The sequence below is a fragment of the Juglans regia genome, chromosome 14, assembly GCF_001411555.2.
Source record: "Juglans regia cultivar Chandler chromosome 14, Walnut 2.0, whole genome shotgun sequence".
Lineage (NCBI taxonomy): Eukaryota > Viridiplantae > Streptophyta > Magnoliopsida > Fagales > Juglandaceae > Juglans > Juglans regia.
The window spans coordinates 6,205,164-6,225,469 of NC_049914.1; the positions used below are offsets into that span (position 1 = coordinate 6,205,164).

General features: G+C 37.7%; 2 protein-coding genes across 2 annotated transcripts; both read left to right on the forward strand.

Moving 5' to 3' along the window:
* The first annotated feature begins 335 nt into the window (after positions 1 to 335).
* Positions 336 to 2,633, forward strand: LOC108996890 (cation/H(+) antiporter 4-like). The gene is made up of 3 exons (XM_035685359.1): positions 336 to 768; positions 895 to 1,199; positions 1,284 to 2,633. Exons 1-3 carry the CDS (start codon positions 336 to 338, stop codon positions 2,385 to 2,387), a joined length of 1,842 nt encoding a protein of 613 aa, XP_035541252.1. The 3' UTR covers positions 2,388 to 2,633.
* Positions 2,634 to 17,564: 14,931 nt separating this feature from the next.
* Positions 17,565 to 20,057, forward strand: LOC108996889 (cation/H(+) antiporter 4-like). Its single transcript, XM_018972929.2, has 3 exons — positions 17,565 to 17,678; positions 17,838 to 18,848; positions 18,936 to 20,057. The coding sequence occupies exons 1-3, from the start codon at positions 17,565 to 17,567 to the stop codon at positions 20,055 to 20,057; spliced, it is 2,247 nt and encodes a 748-aa protein (XP_018828474.1).
* Positions 20,058 to 20,306: the final 249 nt, after the last annotated feature.

The following is a 20,306-nucleotide window of genomic DNA, read 5'->3' on the forward strand; positions in this document are numbered from 1 at the left end:
AAATTACTGGTTAAAATTCAAATGGACTTTTTTTTACATAAGACCAAAAATATTTTACAGACTCGGGCTGGCCTGGTTGTTACATCTTGAAACTTCTAGAGCTGCTGAGGCGGATTATTATTCTTTGAGTGAGCATCATTTTGATTTAGGTTAATACGTACGAGACTAATGAATTGAATATTCTTCGTGTGAATCAGGCGGGCATAATCCTCGGTCCATCACTACTTGGGCGCTTTGAACCATTCAAGATCTTGTTTGACGTTAGAAGTCAAGAAATAATTGGTGTACTGGCTGCCTTTGGTTACGGACTGTTTTTGTTTTTGAGCGGAGTGAAAATGGATATGAAAGTGTTAAAAAGGATGGGAAGAAAAGCCTTATATACTGGTATTGCCTGCATATTGTTCCCTTTGATAATTGGCTTGTCACTTGGACTGTCCCTTCAAAGATCTTGGCTCACCAAAGAAGAAGCATATAGTCTTCCAATTCTGACAGCATTTCATAGTTTAACTCCATTTCCGGTGGTCGTTTACCTTCTTGAGAAACTCGAGATCTTGAACTCTGAACTTGGTCAATTAGGCCTATCTGCAGCAATGGTTTCCGACGCGATTGGCTTGTTTCTTCTTGTTCTTGCCACATGGAGTATGGTTGCCAGGGAGAAGGGTTATTTTAATGGTACTTTTGTTGGAGCTTCAACCATTATCTATCTCTTAACCGTTGTATTTGTTTTTCGACCCGCAATGGTTTGGATAGTCAAGCAAACACCCAAAGGTAGGCCTGTCAAAACCGTATACATTCACATGATCATGCTGCTGATGCTTGTGACTGGCTTGCTTTCTCATTCGGTTAATTTTACTTGTGTCATTGGACCTTTTTTTCTCGGTTTGGCGGTACCAGATGGACCGCCTTTAGGATCTGCCATTGTCAACAAGTTCAACTGCTTCACTGAACATGTGCTTCTTCCACTCTTTGTAACTATATCTGCTATGAAGGCAGATCTAGGTTTAATCAGCCTCGGTAGCAACTTGCTGGCCTTCGATATAATCCTCCTTATCGCGACTTTTGCTGCTAAAATGGTGGCCTGTTTGATTCCTCTCTTGTACTCCAAAATGCCCATAAATGATGCTATAGCACTTGCTCTCATTTTGAGTTTCAAAGGTGAAGTTCAGCTCAGCTTATATTCTTACTCCGGAGATCACCAGGTGACTATATCTTTATTTTCTCCTCTGCTTTTATACTAGAAAAATGGATTCTTTTTCTAACCAAACAACAATAAACAAAACTAGGTCCAACTTATACTAGACAAGACGCTTTCCTTATCGATAGTTGCGATCCTAATTAATGCAACTATTGCACCAATCTTGGTGAAGTACCTGCACGATCCTTCAAGGAAATATGCAGGTTACAAGGAAAGGGATATCATCCATAACAGACGCAATGCAGAGCTTCGGATCTTGGTGTGCATTCACAAACCCGACAACATTCCTACGGTTATCAAACTACTGGAAGCTTCAGGCCCGACAAGACAAAGACCCCTTACTATTTATGTTCTTCACCTTATCAAACTGATTGGCCGAGCCTCCCCCGTTTTTCTCTCCCACCAAATGCAGAAAAAGACTCTCTCCAAAACTTGCTATTCAGAGAATGTGATTATCGCATTTAATCGCTTCAAACAAGACAATCTGAATGGCATATCACTGTTGCATGTTTTCACTGCCATCTCTCCACCAAAGTACATGCACGAAGACGTATGCAATCTTGCACTGGACAAGCTCGCGTCCCTCATAGTACTCCCATTCCACCGGAAATGGTCCCAGCTTGATGGGTTTGTTGAATCGGAGGACTGTGCTATAAGGACTCTGAACTGCGGTGTCCTTGAACTAGCACCTTGCTCCGTGGGGATCCTTGTTGATCGTGGCCGTTCAACTATTCCAGCAGATTCATCTTATTCTGTTGCAATGATCTTCTTAGGAGGGAGTGACGATCAAGAGGCATTAACATTGGCGAAACGCATGGCCAATGATATGATGAACATCAATTTGACTGTGGTTCACTTTGTTGCATCTGGGAGTGAAGAGATTATAGATTGGGGCGATTTGCTGGACCAGCAGGTTCTCAAGGATGTTAAACTTAACAATGTGAGTGGTGGATGTGTGACGTATATAGAGGAGATGGTGGAAGATGGACCTCAGACGGCATTGCTAATTCATTCTATGATAGACGAGTACGACCTTATTATAGTTGGGAGGCGGCACAATATAGTGTCCCCTCAAACATCAGGGCTTGCAGAATGGATTGAATTCCCAGAGCTGGGTATCGTCGGAGATCTTCTTGCCTCCTCAGATAACAACACCAGGACATCCGTTTTGGTGGTGCAGCAGCAGCAGTAGCAACAACGACGACGGGCAATATCCTAGTCATGGTTAGATAAGTGAGATCCATTTTAAAAAAGAAAATCTGTTTTTTAATAGATTCATTTTTGGTTTTCAAAAAAACTGCACGTAGTTCTTAAACTTATAATTAGCATTACTCATTTTGGTTGAAAATGAAAGAAGCCACACGGGATTGTGTAGTGATCTATTATTATCAATTCCAAACATATATCGAGGCATCAAACATTATATTTTGTGAATTTATATTCTAGTTCTTTGATTCAAAATAAATTTCATTTTAAATTAAGAAATGTACGTGTATTAGACCACTACGCAAGCACCATCTTTGTTGTCCAAAGCTAGCTTAATTCTCTTCTCCAATTATCGATATCATCTACAGACATACAATGGCATGCGGTCCTTGCATGCAGAGCAATGGGATATACACTTAGAGATTTAGTTAATTACGAAACTCACGGCAGGGACATGAGGATCACCTCAGAAGTAATCTAGTTTTTAGTGGATTGACATTATCTTGAGAATCTGAGATGGCATATCATGTTCTGAATATTAGGGTGCGGCCCAACATGATATTAATATATATAGTTTCAGGGTATTCTCGATTGTTGTGTTTGTTTATTGAATCAAATTCAATTCATCTTAAACCAATCATTGATGAGACTCACTATTTTTTTAACTTTCTATAAAAAAGTTAAACTCATATCATCTTAATTCATTCATTTCAATTTAAAAAGTTAAATCTACGCCTCAATCTAAAAATGTTTAAAATCCATCCCAATGAGATTCACAAAATACTACTATTCACAACTCAACTCATCTCAACATTCAAACGTATCTAGTTTGAATAGTGAGTTGAGTTGAGATAAAATGATATGAAAGTTAAAAGTTGAATAAAATATTATTTTTTATTTTGAGATTTGAAAAAATTGAAATGTTTATTATATTTTGTTAAAAAAAATTTTAATAATTAAATGAGATGAGATGAATTGAGATAGTTTCACTATCAAACAAGGCCGGTGGAGACAACCCATAAACGCCACATGTACAAGAACCAAGTTATCAAAGGTGAAAGATCTCGTAATCATTAACCTTAATTAATTCGGATATTACAGTATCTATTAATTAATGATTTTCTATTTATTAATTTTATAAAACTCTAACCCATATTCCCTTTGCCTCTAACTAAAATTATAAGAGAAATTTTTTAGTTACAAAAAAATTCAATAAAAATAAACACATAAATCTATATATACTAGTTTATAAATTTATAATTTTTATAAAATATTTTTATGACCGTAAGACTTCTCAAATTATAATAGCATGCAATGACGTTGGGACCATTAATCATTGCTCTTAATTATTTAGTAACACGACACTTTTAACCATATATAATTACCAATTACGACCAAATATAAATGACTGTTGGGTGGGGTACTACTCTATTTTCAAAGAGGCTGGACTTCTAAAAAAGGCACATGGAGCTAGCAGTAGCATTTTTTTTTTCCAAATATGGACTCTTTCATATATATAACTCAATTAGATTCGATTTTGAATACAGGGGTAGTCCCCTACAAGAATGCTCTCCTCATAGAGACTCAAAGCCTTCTTAGCTAGGCAATGTGCCACTACATTGATGTTCCTAGAAATATGGCATGCGGAGGACCAGCTTTGAAAGCAAGTTGGAATTTTCTTAATGTCTCTCACTAGTAGATCCACCGAAATGCATTTGTTTTCTGCTCCATTGATGGGCTGGATCACGCTTAGAGAAACATCTTCTAGTACAATATTGGGAAGCTTCAGTATAGAGCAGAAAATTGCAGCTTTCAATGCTGCGAAAGATTCACCCAGTAGTGGTTCGGGAAATAGATCATGAGAAGACATAAGGGTAGCAGTTACTGTGCCATTCCAGTCTCTTATTACCACACCAACTCCAACTCTGCACCTTACCTTGTCAATAACAGCTTCCCAATTGGCCTTGAATTGGTTAGGAGGCACACACCATTGCACGGGTTTTGGAGTAGAGGGGGAATTCTGTTTTTGTTGACCACCACACAGGCTGAAATCAAGGAGGTTCATGGAGATCATATTGTTCACTTGCTGGGGAGAATTGAATTTTGATTCGAACACCCAAATGTTTCTTCTGTGCCAAATGTTTTTTGATGTTATGGCAATCTCAGTGAGTTCCTCTTCAGACATGGTGGAGGATAGATGGTCTAGGATATCCTTGAAAGGGGCATCAGAGATATTGCATTTCTGAATCCTCCTCGAGCTGAGGCTCCCTACATCTTGGGCAGATTTGCATCACCATAGAGCATGGGCAACAGTTTTAAGATGGCACAGGTAGATAGGGCACATGGGAGATTGCACCACTTTCCTCTTATGAAGGTTGAGCTTTGTTGGAAGGATTTCCTTGGCTGCTCTCCAAATGAACATCTTGACAGAGTTAGGGCCTTTTAGTTGCCAAATGTTATGCCACAAATCTTATTTTTGGATAACCTTTGAGGATTGACCCAACTTGCTATCTGAGATTGACCCTTGGAGGTGATAAGCAGACTTTACTGAAAATATGCCATTTGAAGTGCATATTCGAGTGAATATGTTTGAGCTTCTACAAGGGCTGATAGGCATTCGAGATATGGTCTCAACTTCAGTTTCACTGAAAATTTCTTGGATCAAATTTGATTTCCACTGCAATGTGTCTTGGTCTATCAACTGAACTACTTTAGCTCCCGCATCAAGGATTTTTGGTGTGGATTGGATCTTGAATGAGGTAGGGATAGGGATCCACTGATCTTGCCAGATGTTCACCCTTTCCCCATTTCCTATTTTCCACATCAAACCTTCAAGTAAGAGGGGCCTAGTAGAAATAATACTCCTCCAAACAAAGGAGTCATTTTGTTTAACCTTAGCAGAATAGAAGTCAGTTGAGGGATAATACTTGGCTTGTAAAACTCAAGCAGCCAAAGAATGAGGGCTTTGGAGGACCCTCCAACCTTGTTTAGCCAATAATGCCAGATTGAAATGTTCATAATCCCTGAATCCTAAACCCCCCTCCTTCTTAGACTTGCCAAGTTGCTTCCAGGTCATCCAATGTAGTTTGCTTTTGTTATCCTTTTGGCCCCACCAGAAAGTTTGCATCATTTTATTAATACCCTTAAGGATGCTTTTGGGGATCTTGAATAAACCCATGCTGAAAGTGGGGATAGACTGAACCACATATTTAAGGAGTATCTCCTTACCTGCTTGAGATAGCAGGTTAGTTTTTGAACTCCCTGATCGAGTCTTGATCCTATCCAGGATTGAGTTGAAAGCCCTTACTTTGTACCTACCAACATAGGATGGTAACCCCAGGTATTTATCAAAAGGGCCCAAGGCTTTAATACCTGCAGTACTCAGGATGCTGTGTTGTATATCCAGCTTGGTGTTCTTACTGAAAGAGATTGATGTTTTATCAAGGTTAAGTCTCTGACCAGAGGATTTTTCATAGGCTGCAAGGATAGAGTACAATTTGGTCCATTAAGAAGAGAGAGCCTTACAGAAGATGAGACTATCATCTGTAAAAAACAGATGATTGATCTTGAGGGAGCTTTGAGCAATAGGAATACCCAAAATGAGACCTTGATGTTCTGCCTTATTAAGAGAGAAGATTAGAATTTCTAAGCATAAAATAAATAAGTAGAGGAATAGAGGATCCCTTTGCCTAATCACCCTTATAGGTAGAAAGGTTTCTTGAGGAATGCCATTTACCATAAGAGAGTAAGAGACTGTGGTCACACATTGCATAACAAGCTCGATCCAAGTGCCATCAAACTCCATTTTTTAACACAGCTCTTAGGAAAGACCACTCTACCCTATCATATGCCTTACTCATATAAAGTTTTAGGGCTTTGAAACCTTCCTTTCTCCCCCTCATCCTAGTTTGTATAGAATGCATCAGTTCATAGGCTACAATGATATTATCAGAGATCATCCTTCCAGGTACAAAGGCACTTTGTGCGTCAGAGATGAGATTTGGCAGGATAAGCTTTAATCGATTAGCAAGGACCTTTGTAATGATTTTGTAGAAGACATTGCAAAGACTGATAGGTTTGAAATCTGTGACAAGGGTGGGAGACTTTTTTTTGGAGATAAGGGTGATATATGTGTGGTTTATTTCTTGGAAATCTTGCTGAGAATTTAGAAATTTCATCACATCAGCAACTATATCAGAGCCCACAACATGCCAGTGATTTTGAAATAATACTGCAAGGAAGCCATCAGGTCCAGGGGACCCTAGAGGGTTCATTTCAAAGATTGCTTTCTCTATTTCCTGCCTTGAGTAATCCCTTCTTAGGGCCATGTTCATATTAGCTGTAACAATAGCTTCAAAATTGTCTAAAGTTTCTACAATGCCCTTAGGATTTGAGGATGAGAATAAGTTCAGGTAGTATGCTTGGAACAGTCTTCCAACCTCTTTTTGGCCAGCCAGTAGAGTGCCATTCTCAGAGTAGATTGTATTAATGGTATTCCTTTGTTGTTTGTGAGTAGCACACTTATGATTTTTTTTTTTTTTTTTTGTGTTTTTGTCACCTTCCTGCAGCCATTTTTGTTTGGCCCTTTGGCGCCACTTCATATCCTCCCCTTCAAGGCCTTCATCTATTTCTTTTTGGAGGCGTTTAACTTGCTCATTCAGATGGCCTGAGTTAGAGTCTTGCAAGGGTTTGAACGAGTTCCTTTTCTGAGAAATGCAAAATTTCTGATGACTTTGTGTTGTTCTATGCCATTCCTTTAACTGAAACCTACACCTCTCAAGGCCTCTTCTGGTAAATTCTGCTTTTGAACCAGATCTGAAAGCATCACTCCATGCTTTCTTAACAACTTCCTCACAACCCTCTTTCTTGGCCTAGCCTGATTCATATATGAAAATTCTTCTAGCAGGAGTGAGATCAGGTTCTTGATTATAGCAATTGATAAAGAGGGGGGTTGTGGTCAGTACACTGGACATGCATGACATAAACCAGATTATTATCATAAAGATGTTGCCAATCACAATTCGCAAGTGTTCTATCCAGCCTTTCTTTGATAAAGGCCTGGCCATCTCGATTATTACACCAAGCGAATTTTGACCCGTCATATCCGAGATCCCCTAGATCACAGTCCATGATGGCTTGTCTGAAATTCTCCATCTGATTATAGGGCCTAAAGGAAGCACCACACTTCTCATCTTGGGACACAATTTCATTAAAGTTCCCCATGCAGATCCAAGGTATCCCAGGAGCAGGTTTCAATAACCTTAATAAGCTCCAGCTTTCTATTCTTTTACTCACAATAGGTTCCATAGAAGCCAGTCAGCAACCAATTTTTGTTTAAAGATTTTGAGAAAACATGAAGGGAAACGTGGCTGAGAGAGTATGAGTGTAATTTTGCTATCAAGGCTTTTTTTCCAAAAAATTGCTAGGCCCCCCACTTCGACCAATGCAGTCAATTATGAAATTGAAATCAAAACCAATTTTATTTCTAATGTTTTCAAGTCTATCTCTTTTACACTTGGTTTCACAAAGGAAAACCATATTCGGGTCCTTTTCTCTCACCAAAAGGTGGAGCTTACTAGCTGTCCGAGGGTTTCCAAGCTCTTGGCAGTTCCAACAGATGGTTTTCATGGTGATTGGTAGGGCTGTTGCACAACCTCTACCATTACATAAGATTTTCCTTTTTTGAGGGGTGATTTGGTTTCCTCTCTTTCTCACCAGTTCTTTTTTGAGACAAAAGGAATCATCTACCAACGTTTGCATCTCACTGGATCCCGTTACTAAAGTAGTCTCCCCACTTCTAACCCTTCATTTCCAGTTTGCTAGGAATCACTTAGTGGTTTGTCTAGTCATCCTAGAGTTAAAAATGATACGGGAAGGACTAACCTGATAGTCATCTTGTGCAGGAGTTGTAGCTTGGCCAGCTGGATTAAAAGTGGGAAGCATGTGGTTCAATATTCTCAACAAAAGTGTCTGCTGCATTGGATGGAGTCTCAAAGTTTGAAGACATTTCCCCATTAAGCAAGACATTCTCTCCTTTATTCTTTACTACCCCATTATTACCAAAAGTGGTAGCATACAGCTGGACGTGTGTTGGAATTCCAAGGTCACTAGCCTCTGTTCCCAGCTTTTCTACTGGTAGTGGACCAAGCCCCTCCCCGCCAGAATTAGAGCTCTTCCCATCAGAGTTGCTGTGTTTAAGGTCATCTGAATCCTCCATCTCTTCCCTTTTACTTGATTGAACATGAACAGATTTCACCAGAGGGCTAGCTTTAAGCCAAGCTCTATACTGGGATTGGTTATCTATACGTGATCTTCCATCCCATGCAACTTTTGAACATCTTTGTTTAGCATGTTGGATAGAACCACATTGGAAACAAAAACTTGGAAGTCTTTCATACTTGAAGGAGATCCAAACTTGACTATCCCCCGTGTTAAGGAATTGTCCTCGAGCCAGTGGCTTGGAAGTGTCAACTAGAACTTTGACTCGCAAGAATTGGCCCCAACCCATCCCTTCACTATCTGTATCAGCTAACAAGACACGACCTATGGTTGCACCCAATTTTTTGCCCATGTTCTTATTCATGCCCTCAAAAGGCAGATTATGGAACTGAATCTAGAAAGGTTCCAGCGTGAAGTTGATGTCTTTAGGATTCAGGTTGCCAACACAATCTTGTAAGCAGATAAGTTTCTATCAAAGGACCACGGATGCCCCAGCATCACCCTATGCTTCTCTTCTGGACCTTGAAACTCAATCAGAAACATGTTCCTTCCAATCTCCTTGAAGGTTAATGATCCTTCAACTTTCTAGATTTTGGACATCGTGACCTTGAAAGCACCCTTGTTGAAATCCTTTTTTGAGACTATTTGAGCAAGTAGACATTTCTTGCTTTTCTCGTTAGAGATCAGAACATCTTCCTCCAAGAGACTCACAGATTGTTGTTCATCTCCAGTCAGACGTAGGCCATTACACAATTTAGAAAGTTCCTCCTCCATAGTAGACTGGAACTAAGAAGGACTAAAGGCTCTTCAGTTAAGATCTAAGAGACTAAATCTCTATGCTCCATAAGAAACATAGAGAGTTAAGAAAAATTCTAAACACAAGCAACTTTGCACACCCATTGTGCACCCGTCAGGCATGGGACCCACAAAGTGAAAACTTATTTCTTTTTTCCACCCTTGGCAGCATCTGAAGCCTTGACTTCTTCGCCTCACAGATTTTCAAGTCCATTCCTGATGAGCCTGTACTTGGGTTCATATTTTTTTTTTTTTCATTCTCAACAAAATCATAAATCAACTCAAAACCAGTTGATTTTCCACCTCCAAAACAAAGATCGAGTTTGGGTCTCTTCTTTCTACTACTTGTGACTTTCTTCTTAGACGATACTTGAAGATCTCTTGATTTAAGTTTCTCCAATTCCATGATTTCTTATAACGCCCCGACCCCGAGGGTCTGGAGAGTTAACTCATGTTACCTGATAATCAACTCCAACAATACTAATATATTTCCAAATTCAAGAATATATACTTCCAAAACTCCAAAACAAATGTATATACTTCAAATTAATAAACCACACATTCACATACCAGATCCTTAGTACAACAACCCAAATAAAATATCAACTTCTCTTCATGTTTCAATTAACAAACTAGAATAAAATAGAATTGACATAAGTCTCCATAAACCGTCTAAACATATTGAAATCAACCTACTAAATAAATAAAATCCAACAGCAGCACTAATACCACAAGATACCCAATAACTATCCATAACTAATCTTGTCCACATACTCTAATATTGATCCTCAGCTGAACTTTTAACGTCATATGAAAATATTATGAAGATTAAGGAGTGAGTTATCAACAACTCAGCAAGCAGAGAGCATATACTAGCATGTAAATATAAGCATTTATAACGTTTGATATGCAGAACAAAACATTTTCTTTCAAAATGTAGAAACAACATATTTACTTTCGGAATGCATAAACAAAACTTTGTACAAAACATCAGAGTGAAATTTTCAGAAAAACAAACTTATTCCCAAAAAGAAAATCTATTGGCATATCCAAACTGAAACATTATATTCATATCATCTCATAGCATTACATCGGGAAAAATACTATGTTTAACCCCCGTGATAGGGTTATAAACCACTATTATACTCGTAGCTGGGCCGTATACCATATTTCACCCCGTGGTAGGGTTATAAACTACCATTATGCCTGTGGCTGAGTCTTAACAAAAATAAAACGGAACATCATCGAAATCATATCACATTCAGATATAGAATCAGAATTTCATGCCAAGATTTTCAGATGACACATCATACCAAAACAAAATACTGAATAGTTTCAGATCATTTCACATGTTCGAAATAAACAGAATAAAAATATTTTCATTTATTCATAACAAAAAATTTTAAATTTTCATATTCACTCTTTTGCATAGTTCAGAAACAAAATGCATAAAATTAACTCATGTTTATACCAGTCATGACAGAAAAATATTTTCTCTTATATAGAATTTATGTATATGCAGAATAAACATTTGAGGTCGTTTTCAGATTTCTTTTCAAAAATAAACATGCTTATTTGAAAGTCAATCTCATTTTATTTCTTTTAGGCAAAACTAGTACATGAACCCCGCTTACCTGACTTCCGTGTATTATCTACGCCTTGAGTCGAAACTCTAGTAGTAACACCACCTAAACAAAACATATACCCAACATTTAATAAACCAATCTAGAAATGTACTATTTATTGAGTAATAATCCAAAAAGAAATGATAATTGCAATAGTGAGTATGCAAGCGCCGTGTAATTGTTTTAAAAAAAGTGAACAAACATGGGACCCACATGAAAAGAAATTAATTTTTTAATAATAGATCCTATTTGTAACGCCCCGTCCTCGAGGGTCCGAAAAATTAACTCATACCACCTAAAATCATCTCCAATAATACTTTTAAAATAAACCAAAAGTCTCCATAACATATTATCCTATTTGTTCAACACAAATATCCATGTTTCTACATAAGGGCACATCAGTGGTGTCTCATTAATATACATAAACTTTTCCACAAAGACTAGGAATATCTATTACTCAAAATACCAAAGCTACATAAAATATCAACACTACCAAAAGACTCTCCAAAAGTCATTGTACCGTAAGGCACTTAGTCTTCTATGATCAACAAAACTTACAAGTACTCCCTAGAAACATATTATGGTGATAGGGGTGAGTTATCAACAACTCTGTAAATAAAGAACATATACTAGTATGCAAACATGAACATTTACCGATTTCAGAATACAGAACAAAACACTTTTTATTTTCAGAATGCAGAGTCAGAACATGTTATCAAAAATATCAGAGCGAAAGTTAAAAAATATTCTTATTCAAAATTTTATTGGCACAGCATAACTGAAACATCATATCAGAATAGAATTCCATGTTTGACCCCCGTGGTAGGGTTGTGTAAACTCTGGCGGCCAACCGAGAAGAAATAGAATGTGAATCTTCCCCTTATCATTTTCAGAGCCCAGAGTGTGCATATAGGAAAGACCACACAGAAAACCACTTTGTTTCCAAAGTGGGTGCACCAGAAACAAAAAAGTTGGGTACCAACCCAAACAGAGGCCACAGTTTTATACCCATAGTAAGGTCAGAACAGAAATAGAATGTCATGCTAGAGGTTTCAGAAATCACATCTTATAATATCAGAGTACATAACATTTTCAGAACAGAACAGAATCAGATCACAAAAAATATAATTTATGCACAAAATTTCGTATTCGCTCTCTCTTGCACAGTTCGGAAGCAAAATATCAAAATAAACTCATGTCTACACCAGTCATGACAGAAAGTACTTTATTCTTATACAGAATTTCATGAATCATGCAGAACAAATAATTGAGGTCGTTTCAGATTTCTTTTCATAACAAAACATGCATATTTTTTTCAACTAATCAACCTCAACCCATTTTATTTATTTTTATGTAAAGTGTAGCATAGGAACTCTGCTTACCTAAACTTCTTAGCTTTTCAGAATTTTTCTAAAAAATGTTGAGTCGACTATAAATCGTCACTTATAAAAATAATCAGGTAATTTTCGTAAGTTTCCAATTAATTACGTATTTCGATATTTAAACCTAAACTTCTAAAATAACCTATTTTAATTCCTCAAAATTAAAAACCCTCATAATCCCAAAATATATCATCACTTTCTAAAATCATCAATATCCACCATAACCAACATCAAACTCAAAACACCAATATTTAAACCCAAAATAGCGAACAAATCTCACAGCATAAACCAATCACACAAACAACTTCATCATCCAATCCAACCGACTCTCTTCTCGGCCTCAATCCGGTACAACCAACCAATTCATAGTAAATAGGAGTTGGTGCAAAAAAATATTTTTAAATCTCAAGTTCTTTGAAAAAAATACTTACAACGCTATAATATAATTTTTGAAGGATCAAGGAGGTGCTAGAAGTGACGACACAGCAATGTAATAGTGAAAAATGGACAAAGGCCATGGGTCTCAAAAACTTAACTTTTGAACGGGGATAAACAAAGACTTGAGATTACTAGGGAAAGGCTTAGGGATGTTGGTGAAGCTAATGGTGGTGGTGGTTGGCCGTGGGTGGCGACATAGGCAGTGGTTGAAGTCCAAAAAGCTCAAATCGAAAATGGAGATGGATGGGCTTCACTGGTGGTGGATCGGGACTGAGGATGGGTGGGTTAGGTAGCTGGGAGTCACCAGTGAAGTGGTGAAGAGGTGGTGGCCAATGGTGGCGTGACGGCGGCGAGGGAGGAGTTGAAAATGGAGGGATGAGGTCGCCAGCAGAAGGGGAAGAGAATGTGAGGGGTGGTGACAGACACTGATGGCGCACGGCGGTGCTAGGGCGGACGAAACAAATGGACGAGAGAGAGGAGAGAGGGGTGTCGTGCGTGGGAGGAAAGAAGTAGAGGAAAAAATGAGGAGAAAAAGGAAAAGAATAAGGAAAAGAAAAAGAGGGAAAAAGAAAAAGTGTGGGAAAGAAATGAGATATAATCCTCACAATTTGGGTCACAAAAATGATCAACCAAAAAGAATTTCAAAAAAGTAAGTTGAATAAAATAATTTAAACGCAGTGACTAGTTAAAATAAAATAATAAAAAAAATTTAACAATACAATAATTTTAAAGTCCCACATTAAACTAATTTAAAATAAAGAGCAATTTAAATGCAAAACAATAATTAATACCAAGAAAGCACATCAAAGTAAATTTCACAACTTAAAAATTATAAAATAAATTCAATGAGATATCATAAAATCAGAGTGATATTTCAAACATTTCATATTCAGAAACTAACTTTTCATATTCAAATACTCATTTGGCACAATATGACTTAACATCTTCATCTTATCATATCATATCAGAGCATCATATCATAACAAAAGCCATGTTTAACCCTCGTTGTAGGGTTGTGCATTCTGTGGAAAGCCAAGCAGAACATAAATCACCATGAATATCAAAGCGATTGCATTCAGAACAGAAATCAACTATTATATCTCGTGGTAGGGACATATATCACTATTATATTCCCTGACAGGGCCAGAGGTTACTATTGTATCCTGTGACAGGGCCAAATGTCACTATTATATCCCGTGACAAGGCCACATATCAGAGCAAAACAAAATCATAATCACTATATCAGAATCAGAATCAGAGTCAGAACAGAATTAGAAAGTCATGCCAAAGATTCTCAGAGGCCAAATAATATCAAAACAGAGTGCTGAAATTCAGATCATTCTCACATACTGAAAATAAAAGTCGGAGCATCTTTCTAAATCAATGCACAATTTTTCGTATTCTCAATATCGTTCTTTTTTAGATTTCAGAGACAAAATGACAAAATTAGGTCATGTTTACACAATACATGTCAGAAAATATTTTCCTTTTTTCGTACAGATTTCATGAGTAATGCAAATAAACGACCGATGTTGGATTTTTCCAAGTTTTCATTTCATCACAAAATATGCAAAGTTTTCAAAACGTTAACCTCGATCTTAATAATTCGTATAAATCCTAGCATAGGAACCCCGCTTACCTATACTTCTTAACTTATTCTTAAATTCTCCACAATAGTACCTAACAATTGTCAATCGCCACCTATAAAAAATTTATGTAACTTAAATAAATCTCTAGTGAACAGATAAATCTCATATTACATCTGAAGTATCTATTTTAATTCCTCAATACTTAAAATTCTCTTAACTCTAAATATCATCCATTTCTAAATTCATCAATATCCACCATAACTAACCTTAAACTCAAAACACCAATATTTAAACCAGAAATAAGCAACCAGACTGTAAAAGATTTGTTAGTGCAAAAATATATTTAAATCTCAAGAAATTCTTTAGGAAATTACTTACAATGCTAAAATATAATTTTTGAATAATCACAGAGGTGCAAGAGGCGGCACAGCCACACAACAGTGCAAAATGCACCATGGCCGTGGGTTTCAAAATGCTAGATTATGAACAGGGACAAACAAAGACTTAAGATTACTAGGAAATGACTTAGATGTGTTGATGAAACTAATGGTGGCGGTAGTTGGTCATGGGTGGCGGCGTAAACGGCGGTTGGAGGCCAAAAAAGTCAAATAGAAAATGGAGATGGATGGACTTCACCGGTGGCAGATTAGGGCTGAGGTAGAGTGGGTTAGGTAGCTGGGAGGCCGCCGGTACTATGGTGAAAATATGGTGGCCGATGGTGGCGTGGCGACGGCGCTAGAGCACAAAAACCGCTTGGCTTGAAGCCGTGCGTGGAGGTTAATGGCGACTACGGAGGAGTTGGAAATAGAGGGGGTTGGTCGCCTGCTGAAGGGGAAGAAAATGGGATGGGTGGTGACAACCACGGACGGCGCATGGCAGCGCTTGGGCTGACGAAGCAAACAAACAAGGGGGAGAGGGGAGGGAGCTTGCGCACACGGGAGGAAGAAGCAGAGGAAAAATGAGGAGAAAAGGAAAGAGAAGCAGGAAAAGAAAAAGAGGGAAAAAGGAAAAGGAAAAGGAAAAAGTAAGGGAAATAAATGAGATCCAATCCTCACAATTTAGGTCACAAAAATGATCCAATGAAAAGAATTTCAAAATAGTAAATTGAATTAAATAATTTAAACTAGAGACTAGTTAAAATAAAATAATAATAAAAATCCAACAATACAATAATTTTAAAGTCCAACATTAAATTAATTTAAAGTAAAGAACAATTTAAATGCAAAACAATAATTAATACTAAGAAAGCACATCATAATAAATTTCACAACTTAAAAATCATAAAATAAATCTAACGAAAGATCCAATAAATTCAAAACAAGAGAACCAATATTTAAATTAATTAAAAATAATTCTTCAATTAAAATATACTAAAATATGGGATATCACATACCATTTGTATAGAGCTTGGATATCCATAAGGATTAATTATGGCATGTTTCCATTCATGTTGTCGTTCAATATTCAGTAGTAATTAAAGGAACTTCTAAAAAATTTAAGTTCTTCTTAAACAAAGTAGTACCAGTTTTGGATGCAAATTGCAAAACCCTTGATATTTTGAAGGTTCAAAATATACTTTATTATGTGTTGATTTTGGTATTATTTGTGTATATATGGAAATATACCCAGAAAGATACCATTCACAAAACAAAAGGACGAAGCTAAGATTGTGATAAGAGCACCATTAGCAAAGTGATCATAAAAAAGTGAGTGAGAAAAAAAGTGTTCAGTGCCTAATTAAGAAATTAAGAGGCATATCATGAAAAAGTCACAAGAACAAAAAGTTCAAAGATTCAACTCAAGCAAATATATGATTTAAATTATATACAAAATCTTTGGAGAATATTAACGTGCATGCTTCATGTTATGGACAACGCGTTCTCAAACAACCTGTGATCAATAAGCCTGTCCTTAAACAAGCGAACGAATGAACGATAGCATGGAGGGAATATTATTTGCAGAAATTGAGGAACGGCTGAGGAAAATGGCTTTGGGGATGGAGAGCCTCGAATGCCAGAAAGAGGCTCGAAAACGAAGAAGTGCCGGTTCGAGAGAGGACACCGCACCAAGCCATAATGAATTAACCGAAGCAGAGTCTCAAAGCTCAGGCAGACCAACAAATCAATAGAAGATACATATAAACTCCTAAATAGGAAATATTTTTATTGTCTTTATAACATATATAACGTCCTTCTTCGCTTATTAAAATAAAGAATGTCGAAGAACTATAGAGATCAATAGATCAAGATACATGAAGTGTTCCAATTAAACTTTTGAAATTTTTATTGAGTACATGCATGATAACTTACATTTCTTTCCATAAAATAATAATAATAATAATAAATAAATAAATAAATAAAATTTATAGTTATTTAACATGACGAAAATAAATAATGTGTCATAAATAGATAGATGCCATAACGCTGTTGTTTTATTGACGCATTTTGGGGTTAGGAGGTTGCAAAATCTTTCTGTCATGTATGTATGTGTCACGCTGAGAACTAAAACTACCCATTTCAGGATAATTATACGAACATCATCAATATTTCCGTTTCCTATATATGATCATCTCGTTTTTATGGCTAGCGGTTCGAGGGTACCGTACCGTTTGATTACCCCAAACAGCTTCTGAATTTGGTACAACAAGAGCATGCAATTCTGTTACTGGATAGCGAATGTGAATCGTATGAAAAGCCATGAGATCATGATGCATATTGATATAATGAGCTAAATTTTGTCCCCAAGGCTAGGAATTTAATTAGTTTCATATATAACTGCAGGTACTTACCCCTAAATAGGCAATAGCTAGAATCTGGTTTATTCTTAGTTTGTACGTTAGAGAACACAGACTTTCTGGGAAAAAAATTAGAAAGAAAGAAAGAATTAAGAAAAGAATCGGCCTGAATTTCCTTGTCAATCCACCTTTTGCATTTCTTTTTTTCTACCCCATTTTTTTGTGTGTGAAGAAAGTAAAGACCAAGACACCAGCATGATACTGTCGCTAGATCTTGCAACTTCATTTCATAATTCAAGCATCATCACCATAACCGAATGTATTAATCCTCCCTATAGGGTCGATTCACAAGGCCTATGGAACTACCTTCATTCTGGGAATATGTCTGCATTGCCACAGCTTGAGCTGCAGATGATGATTATTTTTGCAATCACGCATGCCTCCCATTACATTCTTAAGCCATATGGAGTCCCTCAATTCACCTCCCAAATTATTGTATGTATAAGTACTGCTGATCTCTTGATCCATTTCGATATTTCATGTCTGTCTTGAACATATGTTTTCACTCACAGTACATATTAAGTGTGTGTGTGTGTGTGTGTAAGACTACGTACGTACGAGACTAATGAATCGAAGATTCTTCGTGTGAATCAGGCGGGCATAATCCTCGGTCCATCACTACTTGGGCGCCTCGAACCATTCAAGATCTTGTTTGACGTTAGAAGTCAAGAAATAATTGGTATACTGGCTGCCTTTGGTTACACAGTGTTTTTGTTTTTGAGCGGAGTGAAAATGGATATGGAAGTGTTAAAAAGGACGGGAAGAAAAGCCTTATATACTGGTACTGCCTGCATATTGTTCCCTTTGATAATTGGCTTGTCACTTGGACTGTCCCTTAAAAGATCTTGGCTCACCAAAGAAGAAGCATATAGTCTTCCATTTCTGACAGCATTTCATAGTTTAACTCCATTTCCGGTGGTCGTTTACCTTCTCGAGAAACTCAAGATCTTGAACTCTGAACTTGGTCAATTAGGCCTATCTGCAGCATTGGTTTCCGACTCGATTGGCTTATTTCTTCTTGTTCTTGCCACATGGAGTAGGGTTGCCAGGGAGAACCCGGCGAAGGGTAATTTTCATGTTATTTTTGTTGGAGCTTCAAGCATTAGCTATCTCTTAACAGTTGTATTTGTTTTTCGACCCACAATGGTTTGGATAGTCAAGCAAACACCCAAAGGAAGGCCTGTCAAAACCGTATACATTCACATGATCATGCTGCTGATGCTTGTGTCTGGCTTGCTTTCTCGTTCGTTTAATTTTAATTTTGTCACTGGACCCTTTTTTCTCGGTTTGGCGGTACCAGATGGACCGCCTTTAGGATCTGCCATTGTTAACAAGTTCAACTGCTTCACTGAACATGTGCTTCTTCCACTCTTTGTAACTATATGTGCTATGAAGGCAGATCTAGGTTTAATCAGCCTCGGTAGCAACTTGCTGGCCTTCTATATAATCCTCCTCATTGCGACTTCTGCTGCCAAAATGGTGGCCTGTTTGATTCCCCTCTTTTACTCCAAAATGCCCATAAATGATGCTATAGCACTCGCTCTCATTTTGAGTTTCAAAGGTGAAGTTCAGCTCAGCTTATATTCATACTACGGAGATGACCAGGTGACTTATATATCTTTATTTTCTCCTCTGCTTTTATACTAGAAAAATGGATTCTTTTTCTAACCAAACAATAATAAACAAAACTAGGTCCAACTTATACTAGACAAGGCGCTTTCTTTATCGATAGTTACGATCCTAATTAATGCAACTATTGCACCAATCTTGGTGAAGTACCTGTACGATCCTTCAAGGAAATATGCAGGTTACAAGGAAAGGGATATCATGCATAACAGAAGCAATGCAGAGCTTCGGATCTTGGTGTGCATTCACAAACCCGACAACATTCCTGCGGTTATCAAACTACTGGAAGCTTCAGGCCCGACAAGACAAAGACCCCTTACTGTTTATGTTCTTCACCTTATCAAACTGATTGGCCGAGCCTCCCCCGTTTTTATCTCCCACCAAATGCAGAAAAAGACTCTCTCCAAAACTTGCTATTCAGAGAATGTGATTATCGCATTTAATCGCTTCAAACAAGACAATCTGGATGGCATATCACTGTTGCATGTTTTCACTGCCATCTCTCCACCAAAGTACATGCACGAAGACGTATGCACTCTTGCAATGGACAAGCTCGCGTCCCTCATATTACTCCCATTCCACCGGAAATGGTCCCTTGATGGGTTTGTTGAATCGGAGGAATGTGCTATAAGGACTCTGAACTGCGGTGTCCTTGAACTAGCACCTTGCTCCGTGGGGATCCTTGTTGATCGTGGCCGATCAACTATTCCAGCAGATTCATCTTATTCTGTTGCAATGATCTTCTTAGGAGGGAGTGACGATCAAGAGGCATTAACATTGGCGAAACGCATGGTCAATGATCTGATGAACATCAATTTGACTGTGGTTCACTTTGTTGCATCTGGGAGTGAAGAGATTAGAGATTGGGACGATAATTTGCTGGACCATGAGGTGCTCAAGGATGTTAAACTTAACAATGTGAGTGGTGGATATGTGACGTATATAGAGGAGATGGTGGAAGATGGACCTCAGACGGCATTGATAATTCATTCAATGATAGACGAGTACGACCTTACTATAGTTGGGAGGCGGCACAATGTAGTGTCCCCTCAAACATCAGGGCTTGCAGAATGGAGTGAATTCCCAGAGCTGGGTATCATCGGAGATCTTCTTGCCTCCACAGAAAACAACACCAGGACATCGGTTTTGGTGGTGCAGCAGCAACAACGACGACCGAAAAATTTATGAAGCGGTGCACTCTGAGCGGTATTGCAGCACCGCTCATCTTCTATTTACCAAAATCCTTTAGACCAGATGGATAAGGTCTGGTCTCCAAATGGGAGAATCAGGTTCAAAGCCCCCACCCCCTGTATCAAAAAAAAAAAAACTCTAATCTTTTATTCAAAATTTATGCTTAATGCTTCGAGTAATTAAATTGTTACTCTAATAAATAATAAAAAATCAATTCGAGAAACGTAAGTATTATCTCATTGACAA

Bases quoted from the DNA above. Each gene is read 5' to 3' on its own strand.
- LOC108996890 (XM_035685359.1), top strand. From the start codon at position 336: ATGGATATGAAAGTGTTAAAAAGGATGGGAAGAAAAGCCTTATATACT. The intron at 769-894 runs GTAGGCCTGTCA...TGGCGGTACCAG, and splicing joins AGTCAAGCAAACACCCAAAG to ATGGACCGCCTTTAGGATCT. The intron at 1,200-1,283 runs GTGACTATATCT...AAACAAAACTAG, and splicing joins CTTACTCCGGAGATCACCAG to GTCCAACTTATACTAGACAA.
- LOC108996889 (XM_018972929.2), top strand. From the start codon at position 17,565: ATGTCTGCATTGCCACAGCTTGAGCTGCAGATGATGATTATTTTTGCA. The intron at 17,679-17,837 runs GTATGTATAAGT...CGTGTGAATCAG, and splicing joins AATTCACCTCCCAAATTATT to GCGGGCATAATCCTCGGTCC. The intron at 18,849-18,935 runs GTGACTTATATA...AAACAAAACTAG, and splicing joins CATACTACGGAGATGACCAG to GTCCAACTTATACTAGACAA.